This window comes from Neolamprologus multifasciatus, chromosome 23, assembly GCF_963576455.1.
Source record: "Neolamprologus multifasciatus chromosome 23, fNeoMul1.2, whole genome shotgun sequence".
Classification (NCBI taxonomy): domain Eukaryota; kingdom Metazoa; phylum Chordata; class Actinopteri; order Cichliformes; family Cichlidae; genus Neolamprologus; species Neolamprologus multifasciatus.
Genome location: NC_140460.1, coordinates 19969953 through 19991856, shown reverse-complemented (window position 1 = coordinate 19991856; position 21904 = coordinate 19969953). Strand labels below are relative to the sequence as shown.

At 40.2% G+C, this 21904-nt stretch overlaps 1 protein-coding gene across 7 annotated transcripts in view; it reads right to left on the bottom strand.

The window, feature by feature from the left end:
- Nucleotides 1–224: 224 nt before the first annotated feature.
- Nucleotides 225–21904, bottom strand: part of LOC146491452 (protein NLRC3-like) — a 73343-nt gene continuing 51663 nt past the window's right edge. Inside the window, exons 1-13 of one of the 7 annotated variants that reach the window (XM_085152751.1) lie at nt 16519–16676; nt 13314–13450; nt 13131–13229; nt 11455–11553; nt 10383–10458; nt 9054–9282; nt 7080–8889; nt 6638–6808; nt 6192–6347; nt 3403–3576; nt 2700–2855; nt 1135–1181; nt 225–959 (exon numbers count right to left, since the gene is read on the bottom strand). In XM_085152751.1, coding sequence (XP_085008877.1) covers nt 424–959; nt 1135–1181; nt 2700–2855; nt 3403–3576; nt 6192–6347; nt 6638–6808; nt 7080–8889; nt 9054–9282; nt 10383–10458; nt 11455–11553; nt 13131–13229; nt 13314–13402 — 3642 coding nt within the window. In that variant the 5' untranslated portion in view covers nt 13403–13450; nt 16519–16676 and the 3' untranslated portion in view covers nt 225–423. The other 6 variants (XM_085152752.1, XM_085152753.1, XM_085152754.1 and 3 more) reach the window with 6 other exon arrangements.

Genomic DNA, 21904 nt, shown 5'->3' with positions numbered 1-21904 from the left:
TTTTTGGTGGCATTTTCAGATCAGTGAGATTGCTATTACCTTCATTAGCGCTGCAATAAAATATCAGTGCATGGGCTCAGGAACACTTCCAGAAACCAGCGTCTGTGAGCAGCTCACTGTATTAGTTGTTTTAAGAAACAACTAAAAACTCATCTTAGACTTGCTTTTGTTAAGTCTTTTTTTAGTGCTCCGTTTTTTATTTTATTTTATTGTGAAGCACTTCGTTATCCTTGTCTTGAAAGGTGCCACATAAATAAAATGTTGCTTACTCCTGAGCTACGACCGCCCCCCATGTGGAAGTAAGCTGGAGGCTACGCACCCAATCAGACATCAGGCTGAAGCCTGGCTGCTCACTAAACTTGTGAATGTCTGAATATTTTCTAAATTCTTCTTCTGTGCATCTCTAACAGGTGAAGATTCTTATCAAATGCCACACAGACTCACAGAGGCCCCAAACAAGACTCTGAATCCAGGATAAAGCAGTTCAGTGAATGTTGTGCTGAAAGTGTGGAGGTGGATCAGAGTTTCAGAGGAGACTCTGTAGAAGGACAGAGTGCCAGAACGACAGTCCACATACACTGCTACTCTGTTAGAGACAGAGGAGGAGGAGGAGGAGATGGATGCTTGTCTGTTGTTGTGTCTGACAGAATGAGGACCATCATCTGTACAATACAAACTCCAGGACTGATCATTCCATCCAAACAAACAATGTTTAGCATTTTCTTTCCTTCTAATTCTTCTGTAACTCACTGATATATAAACGTCTCCTCTCCACTCGACCTCCCAGTAACAGCGACCAGTCAGACCATCTCTACACAATAGCTGTGGATGGAAGTCAAATCTGTCTGGATGATCAGGATATGACTGATCCTCCTCCACACGTGCCACCTTCCTGTTGCTGTCAGACAGTTTCAGTTTTGTGTTCACTGTGTTTGTGTCGAATGTGAGTTGACAGGAATCTGATGGAGAGAACAAACACAATCCAGCTGCAGTTATTGATCCATCATCTGTTCATTGATTGACATTTTGATGATGACTCCTGACATCAGAGATGTGAATGAGTGATGTGACAGTTTGAAGGGGGTTGAATGTATGCTGCTTTGTTTTCATGAATTACATTAAAAGCACACTTACACTTCCTCAGACCTGGTCTCAACCATCGGACTCCAGCAGGCTCCACCCTGAAAGGAGGAGGGGGGTCAGACCAGCACAGTCTCTTTCAGCAGGCACACATGGGCATTACATCGCTCTCATACACATACTGTTAGACACTGATGAAGTCTGTATGACAGAAAGTGAAAGCTTACATTGAAAGCTCAGGACACTGGATGAGAGACCCTGAGTTAAATCAGTCTCTGGAAAGATAATTAAAGCCTCATTATACTGACTAATACCAAATTTAAAAAGTTCCCAATCAAAACCTCCAAAAGTTGATTTTGTTCATCTGGATGTAGCGTTTTCAGTGGGAGAAACGTTTCAACATTTTCAAACCCCAAAACACGCTGCACCAAAAATATGCAAATTATATGTTGCATGGTTGGTTCTTAAGAAGAAAATTTTTTTTGATCATGCAATTTATTGAAAACAACACTTGCTGCATATTTCAGAGTGGCCTTTTATTGTGGGAAGTCTAAGGCACACCTGTGCATTATTCATGCTTTCTAATCATGTGTAGATGTAATCATCAAGTGTTGGGTTTATATTTTTGTTTAGTGTATATTGTGTAATAAGATTATCATTTGGTTGCCTTAAATTTAGTTATCTTTCATGTATGTCTTCTGTATTAGTCTGTCATGTTTCTTGTCTTCTTGTCCATGTTGTCATGTCTGCGTTCCATGCCGTTTCCTGTTTTATTGTGAAAGTCCCTGTCCTATGTGCAGTGTGTCAAGTTTTGCTTCCCTTTGTCTTGTTAGGTCTGATTTGTTCCAGCTGTGTTCCCACCTATTCCCCATCCCCCCATTATCTGATTGTGTACTAGCCCTCTGTCCTCCTTTGTTTAGTGTCAGGCCATCTTTTGTCTTTTGCGCCATGTTTCTATGTTCCAGGTATCTTTGTATCCATGCCAAGTTTCATGTTTTTTTCATGTTTTTGTTTTTTATGTTTATCTTTAGTTTCCTCACTTTAGGTTATTGTTTATTCTTGTCTTTGTTTGCCTTATATATTACTTTGTATTTCTTCATCAGCCACATTAAATGGCTCGCTTTTTGTTAATACTCAAGTTTTGGTTCCACGTTCCTCTGTGTCTGCATTTTGGGTCCACTCTTCACAAATTCAAACAGTCTGCTTCAGCTCACTGTGACAAATGAATTATAAATATTATATCGATATTGGTCTACTTAGTCATAAAGTAATAAAAAAAAATATTGCCAGTATAAAAAAAAGCTACACAGAGAACTTTCAATCCTTGTTTGTGCAAAACAATCAAATAAAAATCCTAATGTGATATTAAATAAACCACTCTAGCCTCAAGCACAGCAGTGTGTGGTACTAAAAGTAAAAAAAACAAAACAAACAAACAAACCAGTGTTCATTTATTTAACATTCACACGGATATAAGACTTGTTTTTCTTTTATGTGGCTTGGAGCAAAATATTATCTAAAAAAAAAAGCTCCTTGATGTGTGAAGAAATTTTTCCTATTTCCTCGAGTGTCTCTTTCTCCATTGCCAGACACTTTGGCTGCCAAAGGCCACTTCATACCTGAGTGTGTCCAGTTGGAGCTGCTTCAGCAGCTTCACCCCTGCCTCTCCTGGATCATTGTAGCTCAGGTCCAGCCCTCTCAGGGTGGAATGGTTGGAGTTCAGCGCTGAGATAAGAACAGTACAACCTTCTTCTGTGATCAAGCAGCCTGACAATCTGCAGACAGCACATGTGACAGATAGTATAAGAGAACAGTGACGCAGTCAAATAGCGAGAAACAATACCGACATAAAACAAATATGTGATCGATTGAAGCGCAGAGTTAGCTTTAACAGAGATATTTTGAGCTAAAAGTTTATTTGTTCAATTAATGAAACTATTAAACTAAGAATTAGGACAAGCCCTACACAAAGTAGAACTGATGCTCATATGAGTGTCATTAGTTTTGTAGGGATTTAAACACTACTTAAAAAGTTGACCAGATAATTACTCTCAATAAAAAAAGCCTGGTGTAAATTACTGTAGTTGATTCTGAGGAAAATGTGAACATCTTTAATAAATTACATCAAATTAAAAACAACAACAAATTGACGCTACACAGTCTGTGTGAAAAGAAATCCTCTTATTAGATAAAGTTTTAATAATATAGCATAATATAGCAGAATAAATCAACAATAGCCCTGGTTAGCCATGGTTAGCCACATAGGTTAGCATTGAATATGATTTAAATGGACTTTATATGCAAAGTTTGAAGAATCCTGACCTGAATATTTCCAGTTTACAGTATGGACTCTCTAGTCCACCACACAGTGTTTTCACTCCCGAGTCCTTCAGGTCATTATTATTCAGGTCCAGCTCTCTCAGACTAGAGGAGTGGGAGCTGAGAACTGAGGATAGAGTGTCACAGATTCTGTCCGAGAGGTTACAACCACTTAGTCTGTTGAGACAACAAGAGGTAAAAAAAACCCCCAAACAAACACACAAACCAAAATAAACAAACAAACAAACAAAAAAACAAAAAAAATGTGCAGTCGATTTTAAAGATACTGATTATTAACTGTGCACATGCTAAATCCTTGCTGGTCTATTCCAAATATCCTTAAGACATTTTATTATTTATACACTTTGTGCATTATTTGCACAAAATAGAAATTATATTTTTTAACATCCGACTAAATCGCAGTGACGTATTTATGGTCATTTTATACTTTATACTTCATTTTTATTACAATAATATTAGCCCTCTGGGGTCCAGGGTATAATTGACCGTTTTTGACTACTTTTGATACTTTTCTATATTTCACCTTTAAAAACTGTTTATCTTGCCTTGTTTTGTATCATTATTTTCAGCACAACCTCAAATATTTGAAATTTGAGTTTTTGGCATACTATATTAGCACAATTTACCTAAATTCAGACAAAAAAATTCAAAATCTGAGTAGAAAAAAGTTATATTTGTTACTGTAAAACCCACAAACATGTTTAACGAATCATTTTCATAACTTGAAATACAAATAGAAATTGTATATTTCTAAAAATTATACACAAGTTTTGCAAACAACAAAGTTATATGGTACTTTTTACCTAAAAATGCAGCCAAGGCCTCAGGCGTTTTTTAAATAACCATTTAAATCTATTTACAGAACAATCATGTGTGCTGCATCAAATGAGAAGGCACACAAATTATTTGTGCGAGTCCAAAAAACTAGTTTGTGTTCAGTATAAGACAGAGGAGAACACCACAGGCCTAAACCCTGCAGGTCTGACAGCAGGAGGTGTATCAGTCCTGTTTTCCATGTGGGAACAGCGTTTACACTGGAATCTGCCTTTGATGGCTTTTTTGGAGCAAATGTGACATTCAGCAGTATAACTGACACACAATACAAAACAATAACTACACAACACACTAACTCTAGCCTCCAAACACGCTAAACGTCACTAATGTCTCACATATGAAAACTCGCTCTCTCTCTTTCTTTCGCTCGCCCGCTTTACGTCGCTGGTGTCACTCCTAAAACTTCCCCTTCTCCCTAAACAACCAAGTGCCGCATGGTAAACTGTAACACCAATAGGGAAGGGGTGTTTTTTCCTTTCTTTTCACTTGCAAGTGGCGAGTGTTTGCTAGCGCTGTCTGTAGAAAACGCAGTTTTTACCGTTCTTCCCGTTCTTCCCGCTGTAAACACCACTGTTTTGTTCACAAAAAACATTGCGTGTATTTTTTATCATAACTCTGGCTTTACGTGTCCGTACTCTCGACCCAAATTCAAATGGAGACTGAGTCACTGCATCTTGTAGCTGTGTCGTCTTAAATTGGTCATGTGATTTTGATGTGCTGGTGCGTCCGTCGACTCCAGAGGGTTAATACAATAATAATCAATTGATTGTAATTTAATTGCAATAAATTGTTTTACCTGTAAAACAAAGTTAAAGTCTAAAGTTGAGAACTGAAATACAAATTATTTGCATGTACTAAGATTGGGCGATTGGAGGAATATATCGACTATTGACTATAGGCTCAATCGTTTTTACAAGGGCGATTTATTTATTTATTTGCCCAAGAATAAGTTTGCTAATAATGTTGGCTAAAGCTAACAGAAGCAGTCAACAGAAACAAATAATAGCGCTGTTTTAACGTCACCCTCCTTCAGCTGTGAGCAAATGCACCCTCCTTAGAGTGCTGGAGCGATTTACTCAAATAAGAGAAAGAAAGAACGGCAGTAGCCTATGTTAAAAAAAAACAAAAGCATTTTATCAAATAAAAAAACCCACAATGGTGGGGAGGGAAACAAAGAGAAACTGGCTTATTTTTTCCACTATAACCCCTTTTTACAGGCATTTCCAGGGTTTATCTGTCTTACACACTCGACCAAACAACTCCTCACTGAGGTAACAGTCGATTTCTATCTGTGCCTTCTCCTCCAGTGTGCAATTTCGCAATTACTTTGTCCATGTTTGGACTTCATCTGTGTTCTAAACGCGCAAATCAGTATGTGCATCATTACATTGCTCCGCCCATCAAAAAGTCTGTGCATACGTGAATATATTGCCTGCATCGGTTGGAAATTTTTTTACATATCGCCCAACCTAAGCATGTTCTTTGGAAATAGTGGTTCAAAGTAATGCAGTCCACTTTCAATCCTCCTTGTCCATATCATTAAAAGTAGCCAAGTATAGTAATAAAACATTGGCAGCTTAGTCATTTGTAAAGTAGTAAACCAGTAAAAAAAAAACCAACAAAAAAACAAAACAAACCCCTCCCAAAACACTTGGCATGGCTTGTTATCCAGAGGTGGGGGGGAAAATATGAATCCTCAAAAACATATCCTCTGCTTATTCGGTTCACATTTATATTCATAATCATACAGACAAATGGGCTGCATGAGACTACGAAGCTACGGATTCACAAACCCTTCCCTTATTTCTTGTTCACGTTCAAGCAAAATTCCTTTAATGAGCTAAATGAAAAAGGCTACTTTATGTGTGACTGTAAGAAAAACTTTCAAAATCATCTTCCTCTATTAGACACTGTGGCTGCAAACAGCCTCTGCACACCTGAGAGTGTCCAGTCGGAGCTGCTTCAGCATCTTCACTCCTGCCTCTCCTGGATTATTGTAGCTCAGGTCGAGCTCTCTCAGGTAGTAATGGTTGGAGTTCAGTGCTGATGTCAGAGCAGTACAACCTTCTTCTGTGACTGAGCAACTTGACAATCTGCAGACAGCATACATGACAGAAACTATTAAACTATTAGAAAAAAGTTGGACTGGTGCTCACGTGGTAAATGGTAAATATACTGGTTCTTAGATAGCGCTTGTCTACTCTACCTGAGCTCTCAAAGTGCTTCATGAGTGTCATTTCTTTAATTAAAGAGAAAAAAAAAATCCTAAACAGACCACATGAAAAGAAAGTAGTGAGAAAGTCCTGATAATTTAATATGTAATATCTAGAATCTCAACTAAAACAATTTTACACATATCATGAAAAATTTGAAGAATTGTAACCTAAGTTTTTCCAGTTTAGAGTGTGGACTCTCAAGTCCCCCAGACAGTACTTTCACTCCGGAGTCTTTCAGGTTGTTGTTACTCAGGTCCAGCTCTCTCAGACAGGAACGGGAGCTGAGTAGTGAGGATAGAGTTTCACAGATTCTGTCTGAGAGGTTACATCCACCAAGTCTGAGGAGACAACAATGGACAAGAAAATAATAATATGTGAACTGCACAGCATGAACTTTTGATTATACATGGACTATATAAATCATCAACTTAGCACATGCTAAATCGTTACCAGTTTACCCTAAAAAAAACCCGATGACATAATGAGCTTATACATTAAGTGCAGCTTCTAATTGGCACATAAATCTTACATCAAACTAGACAGCACACAACTGTGCTAAACAGAATAACAAAAACAGTGTGTTTAAATCATGAAAACGTTATGACTTACAGCGCTATGCTGGAGCATTTAATCACTGGCAGGAGCCTTAGGAAAGCCTTCTCTGAAGCAGAGTATTTCTTCAGGTCAAACACAACCAGATCTTTTTCTGATGATAATAAGATAAAGACCAGAGCTGACCACTGAGCAGGAGACAGTTTATCAGCAGCGAGACTTCCTGATCTCAGGGACTGTTGGATCTCCTCCAATATAGAATGTTCATTTAGTTCATTAAGACAGTGAAACAGGTTGATGCTTTTCTCTGCAGATAGATTTCCACTGAGCCTCTCCTTTATGTGTTGAACTGTTTCCAGATTGGTCTGTGAGCTACATCCTGTCTGTTCCAGCAGCCCGTGTAAAAGACTTTGATTGGTCTGAAGTGAAAGACCCAGGAGGAAGCGGAGGAACAAGTCCAGTTGTCCATTTGAACTCTGTAAAGCCTTATTCACAGCACCCTTGTACAAGCCAGTCTCTGCAGATTCTTCTTCTTGCAAATTCTGGGTGGTTTCCTGTTGCTTTTCCAGTAAATTCACTCCAGAGTTGATGAAAGTCAGATGGACATGAAGAGCAGCCAGAAACTCCTGAACACTCAGATGGATGAAGCAGAACATCTTGTCCTTGTACAGCCCTCTCTCCTCTTTAAAGATCTGTGTAAACACTCCTGAGTACACTGAGGCGGCGCTGATATCGATGCCACAGTCTGTCAGGTCTGATTCATAGAAGATCAGGTTGTCTCCCTGCAGCTGCTCAAAAGCCAGTTTTCCCAGAGACTCAACCATCTGTTTGCTCTCTGGACTCCAGGGTGGATCTGTCTCAATTCCTCCATCATACTTGACCTTCTTCACTTTTGCCTGAACCACCAAGAAGTGGATGTACATCTCAGTCAGGGTTGTAGGTAGTGCTGTCCTTGTTTCCTCTTTTCTCTTCTTCCCCACATCCCCCAGAACTGTAGCAGTGATCCAGCAGAAGACTGGGATGTGACACATGATGTGAAGGCTTTGTGATGTCTTGATGTGGGAGATGATCCTGCTGGCCTGCTCCTCATCTCTGAATCTCTTCCTGAAGTACTCCTCCTTCTGTGGGTCAGTGAACCCCCTCACCTCTGTTACCATGTCAACATACCCAGCTGGAATTTGATTGGCTGCTGCAGGTCGTGTGGTTATCCAGAGGTGAGCAGAGGGAAGCAGGTTCCCTCTGATGAGGTTAGTTAGCAGCACATCTACTGAGGTGGACTTAGTGGGGTCTGTCAGGATTTTAGTTTTGTGGAAGTCCAGAGGAAGTCGACACTCATCGAGGCCATCAAAAATAAAGACAACCTGGAAGTCTTCAAAGCTACAGATTCCTACTTCTTTAGTTTTGGTAAAGAAGTGATGAACAAGTTCCACCAGGCTAAAGTTTTTCTCTTTCAGCACATTCAGCTCTCTGAAAGTGAATGGAAATATGAACTTGATGTCCTGGTTAGTTTTGCTTTCAGCCCAATCTAGAGTGAACTTCTGTGTTAGGACTGTTTTCCCAATGCCAGCCACTCCCTTTGTCAACACTGTTCTGATTGGTTCATCTCTTCCAGGTGAGGCTTTAAAGATGTCTTCTTGTCTGATTGTTGTTTCTGGTCCATCTGGTTTTCGTCTCCTGGATGTTGTTTCAATCTGTCTGACCTCATGCTCATCATTGACTTCTGCTGTCCCTTCTGTGATGTAGAGCTCTGTGTAGATCTGATTCAGAATGGTTGGATTTCCTGCTTTAGCGATCCCCTCAAACAGACACTGGAATTTCTTCTTCAGTTGAGATTTAAGATTATGTTGACAAACTGGAGCAAATCTGCCTGGAAACAGACAATATGTTACCTGATTAAGTTATATATTAAATATCCCACCATTTAATTCTTCTAAAGAATGAGTGTTTACATATGTGCTGGTGTAATCCTTCAGACATTAGTAAATGTCTTAGTATAACCAGCAGCCTATATGTTTAGAAAAATCCTCTTACTGCTCAGCAGACGGTCAGCCAGCTCATACTGCTTCATTCCTCTCAGAAACTGCAGTGTGATCTTTATAAATGCCTCTCTGTTGCTACTCCTTTGCTCTTCATCCTCACACTCCAAAATCTCCTTATCCTCCGTCTGGCAGTTTAAGCATTCTGAATAATCTGGATACAGAACTGTCTGGATCTTCTTTAACTCATTCTTCACAAAAGTGATGATTTTCTCCTCCAGCAGCTGGAACAGAAATTTATATGAATGACTCAATAAATCTGAAATCATAGATACAAACATCAGAAACATGTTGAAAACAATTACAATCCAGCTGGAATTAAAATCTGTTTTATTTATACATCATTCTAGGGCTTCATGTGGTGTCAGTTTGCTGTTTTTAGATCCCCCTTAAAAGCTGAATAAATTAACTTTAGACCTTGGTGATGGAGGAAAATGTCTCAGGGAATGTTAAGATTCCTGCTGAGTACTGCAGGTCTGCATACACCATTTCTTTTGTTTTGCACTCAATGCTGCATTCATGTGGGCATGCACACCCATCAATCTGGGAAGAGTTTTAAAGCAAGTTGAAAACAATTTGAAGGCCATCATCCTAAAGATTATTCACAGGTGGAAAATAATCAAGTCAGCTGCTAGTCTTCCAAGGTATGGATGTTGCGGCAAACCTGGTAAGACTGTACAATTCTCAAAGAAACAGCAAAAAACCACAAGAGCTAAAGAGTTGAAGTTTATGACAGTACATTTACAAAAAGGAGAAACAAATATTGCAAGTTTAGAAGGGTTGCCAGGAGAAAGCTCTTCTTTCTGAGAAGAAAACAGCACAGCTCAGGTTTGTAAAGCTGCATCCAAACAAACCACAAGACTCTGAATGGATGACACCAAAGTGGAGACCTTTGGTCATACCACACAATTTTGTGAAAACCAAACACAGGATCAGCACTAAGGAGCTGAACCCCAACCCTGAAAAACAAACAAATCCCATAATCCAACCTCCACTAAGCTTTACACTTGGCACAGTGCAGTCAGACTTTCATTCCCAGTTGCTTCCACTTTATTATAATACAACTTTTTGTAACGATTTAAAAGTATTTTTTTAAATAAAACTAACAAGTGGTTTAGAAATATTAGAGCTTGAAATACAATTTTAAATAAAAACAATGTAAATACCATACAGTTATATTTTTGCTGCTGCACCATCTGAATTTTGAAGCTATTTTCAAAAATAGTCACGCTTTTTACTTCTGTGTTTGGTTGTAAGAACATGCATAAAACTTTTAAGAAATGACCGTGAACAGATGTAAAGTACTGTTTGTATATTTACAGACCATAAATATGGAGTCCAGGTGTGCTTGATGCTGCTGGGGAGGCTGATCACTGGGAACCTCTGAGGTCTTGTTCTCTCTGTAGAGAAATCATGAAGATGAATAAATAAGAGAGAAAAAAAGACTTCTCAGAAAAACTATTTTACAATCCTACCTTCCTAATTAAGAGGAAAGGAAAACCATGTAATCATGTTTTACCAGTGTTAGAAAATTTTACAGTGATGATTTGAATTTGTTTTAGCTTGATTACCAGCAACTAAGACAGATGTTCATATGAGATAGAATCACGGCACTGATGGACTTCTTTGAGACATTAATAATTGATTTGTGGCTACTAGGTGCAAAATACACCAAACTGGATTTAACATCATTCATAACTTTAGGCAATCTTTTATTAACTGTGACTGTAACTTTCCCCAAAATCTCTAAAATAACCTGTGGGATGCACCAGGGACCAATTTTAAACACTGCATCTTCTTGGATCTACCTCTTACCTCTTGGAGACATCATGAGGAGATGTGTCTATAGTTATGTCACATCTTTCTGTGGCTGTCTCTCCTGATGACACACAATCAACCTATTCCTTTTTAACTGTAATTTAGTATCAATGCTTGGACGTCACAAAACGTTTTATTACTCATCTGAGATTACATTTGAATCATAGGTTTGGAAGCTTAGAGAAAGGAAATTAAAGCAAGTCTCTTGGACTTTACCTAAGCCATCAAGAAAGAAACCTATAAGTGATTTGGGGCTTAGATTTTAACTTCAAAGGCTGCCAGTAAAATGGCAAAAGCCCCATAGCCCTTTGTTCTGTGCCTAAATGGTGGGGCAATTAGGAGCAGCTGGTTAAAAAAAGAGAGTCTCTATTGACATCCAGTTCTTAATAGCAGTAAGGGCTGCCTCCACTTAGCAAGACCTGATGCCACTTGAGTGGTTGCTACCAACATTGTTTCTGAGCCAAAGTACAAAGTTTACACCTGCTGGACCAGCTTTCTGACAGAAAAGCCTCTTACATCAGTGGTTAGGTTTTTAAAAGTTTACTGAAAAAATAAAAATATATACAGATATAGATTACCTTTCCACAGGAGAGTATTGTCCTTTAAAATTAGCACCAATACTCTTTGACCAGTCACTCTTTAAGGACACACAGCTGGGTTCAGGTCCAGGTTGGTTCCTGTGAATAATGATGGAGCAGTGATGTGAGTGCTGAACTGTGTGAGAATAGATTATCGTGTTATCGCAGTAGTAGGGATTTAGTTGTTGAACCATGGTAAAGCATTATATTCATTATTCATTTAAGTAGGTCAAGTTACTAAACATTCACACATAGAGCACACACATAGAATTGGAATAATAGGTCAGAGATGTATGTGAGAAGCAGGAGCGACAGAAAGCTGGCGTTAGTGGGATAAGGAGTTGGTAAGCCAAACCCAGGAGAATATAGTGTGCGAAGAAGTGGGCAGCAAGGACACAAGATAGGGAGGCAGGAGACAGAGAGGGATCACAAGGTTGTCGATGTCTGTGTATAAATGTGTGCTGCTGGGACGGCCCCAGTGGATTTTGATGTTGGATGCTGAGCTGTGAAAATCCCCATGTACATGTAATAAAATTAATTGATTGTTTATCTTGAGAAAAGACAGGAATGGAATATTACACTGTTTCATGATACCTTATATTGCTGATTTATAAAGAAATGGTGTTTGCATAGACTCATGGCCCGCTTTGTCTGATTAAGGAGAACAAAACATGCTGAAAGCCAAGGTCATAACTGAAGCTCACTGAGGCTACGTCCACACTAGCCCGGAGATATTCGAAAACGGCGTTTTCATACGAAAATGCTCCGTGTCCACACTAGCGTTTTCAGTCGTTTTCACAGAGTTGCGCGTCCACATTGAAACGGCCAAAAACGCTTATGTTCCAGTACTGCGCATGCGTGAAACGCAAGAAGATTTGACCTGCCTCATTTCTGGCTGCCGCTTATTTACTTTCCAACTCATAGAAACCCTGTGGCAAAATGTTGAGGAAAAGCACTGAGTTTTTTAAATGGACTAACAATGAGGTGGAGTTGTTGCTGCGAATAACACAAAAGTACAAAGTTACAAAAACGAGTGAGAATTAAAGAATTTGAAGAAAAGCTATCTGGAGCATGTACAAACTGATATTAATCTTTAATAGGACTGTCAAAATTCAGCACAAACAAAACAACTGCTGTATAATGCCCTCTGCTCTCTTAGCTTAATTGGTCACATGACTGCATCACATGACTAACATGTTTTAGAAAGTCTGCATTTTCAATGTCCACACTGTGATGCGAAAGCATCATTTTGAAATGTATGCGTTTCCGAGAGCGTTTTGAAAACGCTGCGCTTTCCATCAGCGAAAACGCAGTCTCAGTGTGGACGGGAGGCCAAAACGGAGAGAAAATAATGGACATAGCCTGAGAGGGAGAGAAAGAATGTGAATGTTTAGGTTTTATGACTCGGGTGGGGGTTGAGGCTATAAGAGTGTGTGTAACTGTAGGACACTTCAAGATCTGCAGGACCCCCTCCTCTGCACATCTCCTGTCCGGACGATTGTATTGCTCAAAGAGTTTGTATGGAATAAAGAGAATTGTATTGATTAAAGAGATTGTTGAGTGAGCATTAAAACACCGAGTGTTGTTCTTCCTTCAGCCCGAAGATCAAAGAATTGTTTTTTAACAGTGTTTGAAAGTTTACTGAAAAAATAAAAATATATACAGATATATTTTACCTTTCCACAGGAGAGTTTTGTCCTTTAAAATTAGCACCAATACTCTTTGACCAGTCACTCTTTAAGGACACACAGCTGGGTTCAGCTCCAGGTTGGTTCCTGTGAATAATGATGGAGCAGTGATGTGAGTGCTGAGCTGTGACATGGAGAAGAGTCATGGACAGTTAGAGATGGTCATCTCACCTCTGAGCTTTGGTCTGGCTCTCATGTTCCCCACACTGAGTGGTTTTAGAGGGAGGGACTCCCTCCTCTCTGTCCTCACACTGATCCATGCTGCTGAATTCACATCCACATCAGCTCACACACACTTTTTGCCTTCCCTGCAGAGAAAACACAAATCATTCGTGTGCACATCAACTGAAATCCTCCTGTCATGAAGCACAGCACACATGATACATTCAGTTTAACTGGAACCTCCAGTCCATTTTCAAACATTTCAATTGATAACTGAAAGTATGTATCGCTCTTTTTTTTTTTCTTTTGAAGGACATGCTGCAAACCATGCTGAGTTTTCAGGTAAAAGCTGGGAATTACATTGTTGGTGTGAAAACCTTATATTATGTCATTTTATTTAATAGACTAAATTACAGAAATGAGAACAAATTGTCTCTTTATCTTAACAAAATACCCAAAAATACAATTTAAGACTGGTTCTTTGCCAAGTTGATCTGTAGACACAACAGTGGTTCATCCCTTGGGTTAGATGCCTTTTTATGCTTGAATGATTCGTACGTCAGTCTTCAGTGGCTTAGCAAACAAACAATAAAAAGATATTCTTCTGAAGGCTCAGGTATAAGAACTGGACTGAAAATGAGTAAAAAGTAGCTAACGTGTAAAGAAGAGCTTTCAAAAGACCTTTGGAAAGCCTGGAGAGCTATTTCTCAAGAACACTTTAAAAAAGTTGATTCTGTTCATCTGGACGCAGCGTTTTCAGTGGGAGAAACATTTAGTCACTCATCCAAGTGACTTCTTCAGACTCAGCTGACTGCAGGTTTCCCCAATCTTATAAACAATACATTTGCATAACGACTGAAACCAGCCCACTGAAGGAACAATCGGCTGTGAGGTCAGTTCCTTGATCATTAATATGTCATGCATATTATGCAAATTGTCATGTCACTGATCAAAGACCACTGATCAAAGAGCATTGATCAATGGCCATGAGTACCATTTACAGAGAGTTCGGGAATGTCTGCAATCACAGCATTGTAAGATGGTGAAAGATGTACCCTTAGGCCCCCTCCTCGATTTAGGGCGGCCTAAGGGTAGTGACAGATGTTCCATGTCAGCTGGTTTCACATACTTATCTCCTGACATCCACCAACTCAAATTCATCCGATTTAACTACCAGGATGAGAAGCATGTAACTGTATTGGACACTAATGGCTGTCATTTAAATCCTTAGCGTGATCCAAACTACTTCTGACAGTTAAACAGCCACCTACAGTAGCGGTTTTAGATACGGGCGACACGGGCGGTTGCCCGGGACGGCATCGTGGTGGGGGGCGGCATCACGGGTATCGGCAAAAAAAAGAAAAAAAAATGCTCGTACTCATGCTGCCCCAATGTCAGCCAGCGCATATTGGGAATAGCATAAGCACCAATCGGTTTTCTATCGCCCATGGGAGTAAGAGCGCCCTTCGTTTGCGAGGTGTGCCTGCTGCTTGTGGCACAGGGAGGAGAGGGCGGGGCGGCGGGGGATTTTCTGACCGGCTGGAGCAGCATCTAATAACCAACTCACAAAATAAAAACAAACCAACAAACACGAAAACACCAGACATTATAATACAGATTTATAATTTGCACCGATGTTTTTTCAAAATTCTATACACGAAAAGTGAGCGCGAGAGCCCTCGGTGCGCCTGCTCGCTGCTGAAGTCAAAGTAAACTTTATTGTAATCTCCGCTACATACAGTCCAGTATATAGAGAGACGAGATGACGAGGTTTCAGTTACAGCAGTGCAAGTAAACAAACAATATATATAAGAAGAGTAAGAATATAAATATACACTTTAGGACTAGGGGTAAAGGGATCAATAACAATTTAAAATTTATAATTTACAGTTTGATGATTTAAAGTCTCACACACAACCCGTCGAAAGGGGAGGAGAGCCGGCTGCTTCCAAATAGAGCACATTTCATTTATAATGTTGTAAATCCAAGTCCATTATGTATTCATGATTTGAATCCTGGGTTGTGTGAAATCCCAGAAATAAACCTTAGACAAAGTGAATCTGTGAACTAAGGTGTAGGTTTATTAGGTTATATTGTGGCGATCCTCGGGTTGAGGGATGGGTGTTCATACTGGGGTGCAAAATTAAAACCCATGGAAGATGGACATGAAAAGTTCAAAGCCATCAGGACCTCAGTTTAGAAAAAAGAGAAAAGAAGAGGAGGAGAAACGAGCAAAAGATACAGGTAAGCAGATGTGTGATTGGATAATGGCAGGTCATCCTGAAACAATCAGAATCAGAATACTTTATTAATCCCTAAGGAAATTATGTGGGTTACAGTTGCTCCAAGAAGAAATGGTAAAAATCGCAACAGTAACAGACTAAACTCCAAACATTATGTTACAGATTTTAATATTAATTAGTCATTGTCAATTGTTGATTTGTCCTGTTCTCATTGTATGATGAATTATGATGGCTGTTTGGTAGCCGTTTGCATACAATGCATACTCTCTCTCTCTTCATATGTGTGTGTGTGTACAACAGTTTTATGTTAATGTACAATCCTTAATATGTTTTTGTGTGTGTGTGTGTGTGTGTGTGGGGGGGGGGGGCAGAGGGAGTGTTCGCCCAGGGCGCCAAACAGGCTAGGACCGCCACTGGCCACCTACTACATTTATCAGTGACTGCAGGGAGGAGGGACTTGCCACTCTTCCGTTTCTACAGGACTTGAACGCATGATAAGGCAGGCTGGGACTTGCTGGGAGTCCCCTCCCTCCTTTTCAAATCAACTTTACTGAGACCCACAAAATGCGAAACATGCCCCATACAGATGAAAAACTACAGACACAGCACAGACATTTCTCCTGTTTGCTCACAGACAGTCGCGGATACGTCGTTATGTTACGGAGCAGCTGCAGGGATTTATTAATCAAATCTGTCTGCGTCAGCCTCGGCTTGTCCCTGTACTTCCTGTTCAGATCATAAGGATAAAATAAATAAGGAGACGTTAAGTCTTGTAAATCGTTATCATAACTACCGCGAGTTACAAAAGCAGAAAAGATTTCCGAAGTTTTAATAAAAGCAGTCCGAGGTGCTCCAGCGGCCGGCCAGCCATCTTCTTCCCGTCTTCCTATTTGCAGCTTTGAGTCTGTTAACGCCAACTGCGCACAACTGACGTGAGCTATCGAGGAAAACACGAAAGACGGATCCCTTACCTCCTACAGGAGACACATTTCTGTTCAGTGAGCTCCAGCGAAATGAAACGAACCAATCAAAGAGGCGTTTGGGGGCAAACCCCGAACTATTCACTCGAGCAGAGCCGCGCGCCCTGTCCAGTCCGGTAGCGCGCGCGTTGTCTGATGCAACCAACCGAAAGCAGAGTGAAGCTGACCCCCCACCCACTTGAAACGTAAAGGCAAATAGGCGGAGCGGTTAGTGCTACGTTTGTGCAGATTTGTGCAGGTAAAATGAGCGTTTGTGCTTCTACGGTTTTTGAGATATTAAACATTATTTTATAGGTCATTCAAAGGTCACCATCCCCCCAGACTGCTCCAAAACGGGCCAAAATGGTCTACTTTTTTAGTGCTACGTTTGTGCTGATTTGTGCAGGTAAAATTAGCGTTTGTGCTGCTACGGTTTACGAGATATTAAAAGTTATATGTTTTGCCGATGACGTCACCATCCCCCCAGACTGCTCCAAAACGGGCCAAAATGGTCTACTTTTTTAGTGCTACGTTTGTGCAGATTTGTGCAGATAAAATTAGCGTTTGTGCTGCTACGGTTTACGAGATATTAAAAGTTATATTTTTTGCCGATGACGTCACCATCCCCCAAGACTGCTCCAAAACGGGCCAAAATGGTCTACTTCTTTAGTGCTACGTTTGTGCAGATTTGTGCAGGTAAAATGAGCGTTTGTGCTGCTACGGTTTCCGAGATATTAAACTTTATTTTATAGGTCATTCAAAGGTCACCATCCCCCCAGACTGCTCCAAAGCGGGCCAAAATGGTCTACTTTTTTAGTGCTACGTTTGTGCTAATTTGTGCAGGTAAAATTAGCATTTGTGCTGCTATGATATGAGATATTCTGTTATGGTGTTACTGCTGAAAAATTTTTTTTCAAATGACCTTTCACTTTGTGTGTTCACTTGTTCAATAAAGTTCGGTTAAAAAAACCCTCTTGTTGTATTTAATCAGCTAAATTTGTATCGAGTGTATTTTTTTTTTTTACTTCAATTTCTTTACTTTAATCACTTTTTGTTCATAAAACCACGATGCAAATGCTTGAGTATTTATTTTTTTAGAGTGGATTAAAAAAACTTTATTGAAAACTACATTTGAACATTTTAAACTCCCATGAACACTTTTTGAGAAACGAACAAGCTAGCAGTCTTTTGCATCAAATACACATTTTCTGGCAGAAAAAACTATTATTTGGCATTACTGTGTCTGAAGGATTCTTAGAACAGCGTGTTACATCTGATTTCTGAACAAGGTAAGCTTACATTTAAAATACTGAGGTTTTAGTTACTGAGTTAATACATGATATAGCTAACTGTCTGGATCAAAAGGATTTTTTTCAATGTTAAACATTTTCAAAAATGTCCAAGAAAAAAGTTTCTAAAGCACTTTAAAACATGTAGCACACTGGACTAAAGTGCTGTACAGTACATGTTAATGGGTTAAATACTCAGACTCAATTTAATAAACTCACAAATTCAATAGCTCCATCTTAAAAACAATAATTCCACAAAATATGAAAGTGTAGATTGGTGGAGAACTTGGGGGAGGGGTTGCTCCTGGCTGTATATATAGGTCAGAAATCATGTTTTGCTCCATCATAATCATAGTGGTTTTTTTTTTTATTTAGATGCCTCAAAAGCCATCTGTAGACAAGGTTTCCATTTTTGCAGTTCTTTGCAATTCAAAAGAGGCCAGAGTCCAAAATGGCAAAATAGCCACTCCAGCTGCATCAGTCTGGAAAGAGCTGAGTCAGCAGCTAGAAGACAAGATGTCAGCAAAGGCCCTGTACACTTTTGTGAAGCTAAATAGACACAACATCTGGTCAGTTTTGGAAATCAGTGATCAGGAAAGTAATAGTGAAGGAGAGTTAGATTCACATTGCATTTCTGCTGGACAAGAAAACTGTCAAGCTTTTGAACTAGAAGTCCCTTTTGAGGACTGGGTTAAATTTATTCCTGAAAAGGTTGAATACAATGACAAGTTTTCTCCTACCCAAAAAAGGGAATACACAATTTTGAAACCTGGCACTTGGACTCATATAATCAACGATCTTATATGGAAGAAGATCAAAAATACATGTACACTTGTGTTCCGTAGAGCAAAGGTCCATCCAACTGTCAACAATAATTATCTGGACATCAGAGGCGACTGTAAGGAGTGTCATGGCCAGTTAGAAATGTCATGTGATAGACAGCCAGCAATTAATAGTCCAATGGTGCTCCAGTGTTTCATGAGAAATACAGATCTCTCCCTGCACACTGGCCACTCCAAGCGGTTCATGTCTGGAAACCTGCGTGAACAGATCGCTAAAGAGCTGTGTGAGGGCAGAATGGAACCAGCTGTATGGAGGTCAGCAAGGGCAGCAGATCTGATGGATGTTGGAGATCCTGAGCCAAGCCACCTTCCAAATTTGGCCACTCTGCGAAAAGCCAAACAAGAGAGAAAAGACTTGGAATTAGGAGATAAGGACCCCATTGCATCTCTGCAATTGTTAAAATATAGTGTTCCTCACAGTGGTAGCATCCGAGATATTGGACTGGACAGGTTTTTCTGTCACTACTGGAGTCAAACACAGATGCATGTTTATAAGACATTGTCAAAAAAATCTCCCCCAACTGTGTGTTTTGATGCAACCGGTTCAGTTGTGAAAAAACTGCTGAGACCAAATGGCAAATCTGGCCATATCTCCCTTTATCAAGGTATTCTGAAAGAAAACAATTGCCCCAGTGTCCCAGTGGTGCAAATGCTGTCAGAGAAACATGATGTTAATGCCATCGCAAACTGGTTGACAGAATGGATTCGTGCAGGTGCACCTGTGCCAAAGGAAGCTGTGAGTGACTTTTCTCTGGCAATTCTGGGAGCTCTGGTCAAGGCTTTCACTCCTCATCCTGATCTGAAGTCCTATCTTAATGAATGCTTTCATGTCCTTCTTGGAACCCAGTCTGCCAAACTCCCCCCTTGTTTTATCAGGGTTGATGTTGCGCACTGCATCAAGATGATATGCCAGTGGGACTGCCTGAAGACGAAAACACATCGTGTTAAAGATTTCTTTGTCAGGTCATTAGCAAAACTTCTTCAGTCACAATGCTTGGATCATGCAAAACAGCTCCTACATGCTATCACTGTTGTGGCCCTCAGTGAGGCAGAAGGTGATGACAGTTCTGGAGCCCCTCTTCCTTCAGAAAGGTGCAAGAAATACTTGAAAGCCCAAATTGCTCAAGACTCCATCATTCCAGATGAACAGATGGAGGAAAGTGAGAGAGTGGATTCAGTGGATGAGATCCAGACTGACCTACGACAGTGGGTAACAGAAATATGTGAGGAGAGCAGGTCACTTGCTGCAGCAAACGGGGATAGAGATAATATTCACTTTCTCCCTGAGATTATTCCTCATATAATAAGACTGGCAAGTTACTTGCCACTCTGGACAGGAATAATGGTCCCTCTCTTCCAAAGCACCAGCATCACAGCAAGTTCAGCCACTGTTGAAGCTGAATTCAAAAACATAAAACATGGCCTTTTCAAACATGAAAACTTGCCTGTTCGAGTCGATCGCTTCATTGCTCGTCATCTTTCCTTCATCGAGGGAAATATGCGGATTTGTTCTGCAAAAGAAAAGGTCAAAGATGAGGCAACAGTGGGATCACTGAAAGTCACAGATGCCAATTCTGGATCCATGACGACTCACAGTGCAGAAGACAAAATAAAAATGGATGCTCACCCGTTTGTGGGATCTGATGCTGCCACAAACATTCTTCCGGCTGATGGGGATGCAGTTGAGAACTGGAGGGGCCTAGCTGTTCCACCCAAAAAAAGGAAGAGGACTTCCTACCTCTCTTCATGTACCAAATGGCTCCATGCAGATGAAACTTTTGGGGCCAAAAGAGTGAAAGTGGGATTATTAAAAAATGGAAACCTCCATCAGCCTATTAGATTAGTGGAATCGACAATCTCTGTGCTCAATACCTGTGCATTTGATGCATTTTTTCAGTGCCTATGTTGTGCCTTCTGTGACAGCTCCACATTTCAAAATGCTGTTCTGAAAGACAGTGAAAACCCAGTCCTGCAGCTGGTGAAAGCCATTGCCACAGATGGTGTGACCCAACAAACCTACAGAAGGAGAGCAGAGCTGCTTAGTGTGATGTTTGAAGCTGTCTCCTTGAGGTCTGGTGCGATCCAAATCGATGCTCAGTGCAATATCTCCGCTGTAATTGCTAAGACAATGAGGAACATCTCAAGTGTTTATTTTACCAAACACTGCTCTTCACAGCACTGCTACCTCAGCAAAGGGATGACAAGGGAAGTGCCATTTGTTTCTCCTGCCATCTCTGTCCTCAAAGAGTCTGGTATGGCTCATCTTGGCACGGCTGTGGAAGCAGGACTTGGCCTACCTGAGTCTACCTGCCTCAGGCCACTCTCCAATCCATCTCTGTGTCCATCAGAATTCAAAACAGAAGACAGCACCACAGGAAATGAGCTCTGTGCAGGGACAGTTACTCACAGCTACAACATTGGAGATATCGTGTGGATTGATACTGACCTTGCAAACCAAACAGAATTTCCACTGAATGAATTTCCCTCCAACCTGGTTCTCCAAGGAAAGTCGTTCACTTTGAGGGCATTAATTGCTTTCCATGGAAAGATGACCACTGACGGTTTGGGGCATTACACTGCATACTGCAGGAGAGCTCCATGTGTGTGGGAGTGCTATGATGACCTGGGAAATGGAGTGACAGGAGCATCTGAAAAGAAAAAAATACAACCCCATGCTGTGTTATACACAGTATAATGAGTGCTGCCTGCATTTTTCTGTTTTATTTGGTTCATTACAGTTACATGTGTTCAAATGGCTAGTGTGTGTTATCAGTAAGTTCAGTTTTGCACATAAAGTTAAAGTTTTAAATCTTTTAACACTCTGTTCTTTGTCAGTCTGATGCATATTTGCTTTTACACACCCAGTCACCTTCACCTGTAGCCTTGAAAGTAACCGTTCCATTTTTCTGTCAATAATTTTTCTGTATTTGTTTTGTGTTGACCTGGTGGCTTAAGTCAGGGGTCAGCATCCTTTTCAGTTCAAAGGGCCCCTTTTCCCCTGCTGCTACAAAACCTGTCTAAAGCCTAAAAAAAGACAGAGCCTATAAATATCTAGAAAATGAGTTGTCGTATCGTTTAAGCTATGGAAATGTAAATAAAAATGTTTATTTTTAGATTTGATAAGAAAATGAATCATCAAAGCTTTATAACGCAAAAAAGTATTTGTTAAAATGAAGCCAGCTACGTGAGTCCTTTCCATAATAACTGAAAATTAGGAAAGATGGGCAACCAACTTGAAAAGTACAGTAAACAGATTTGAAGCTAAGA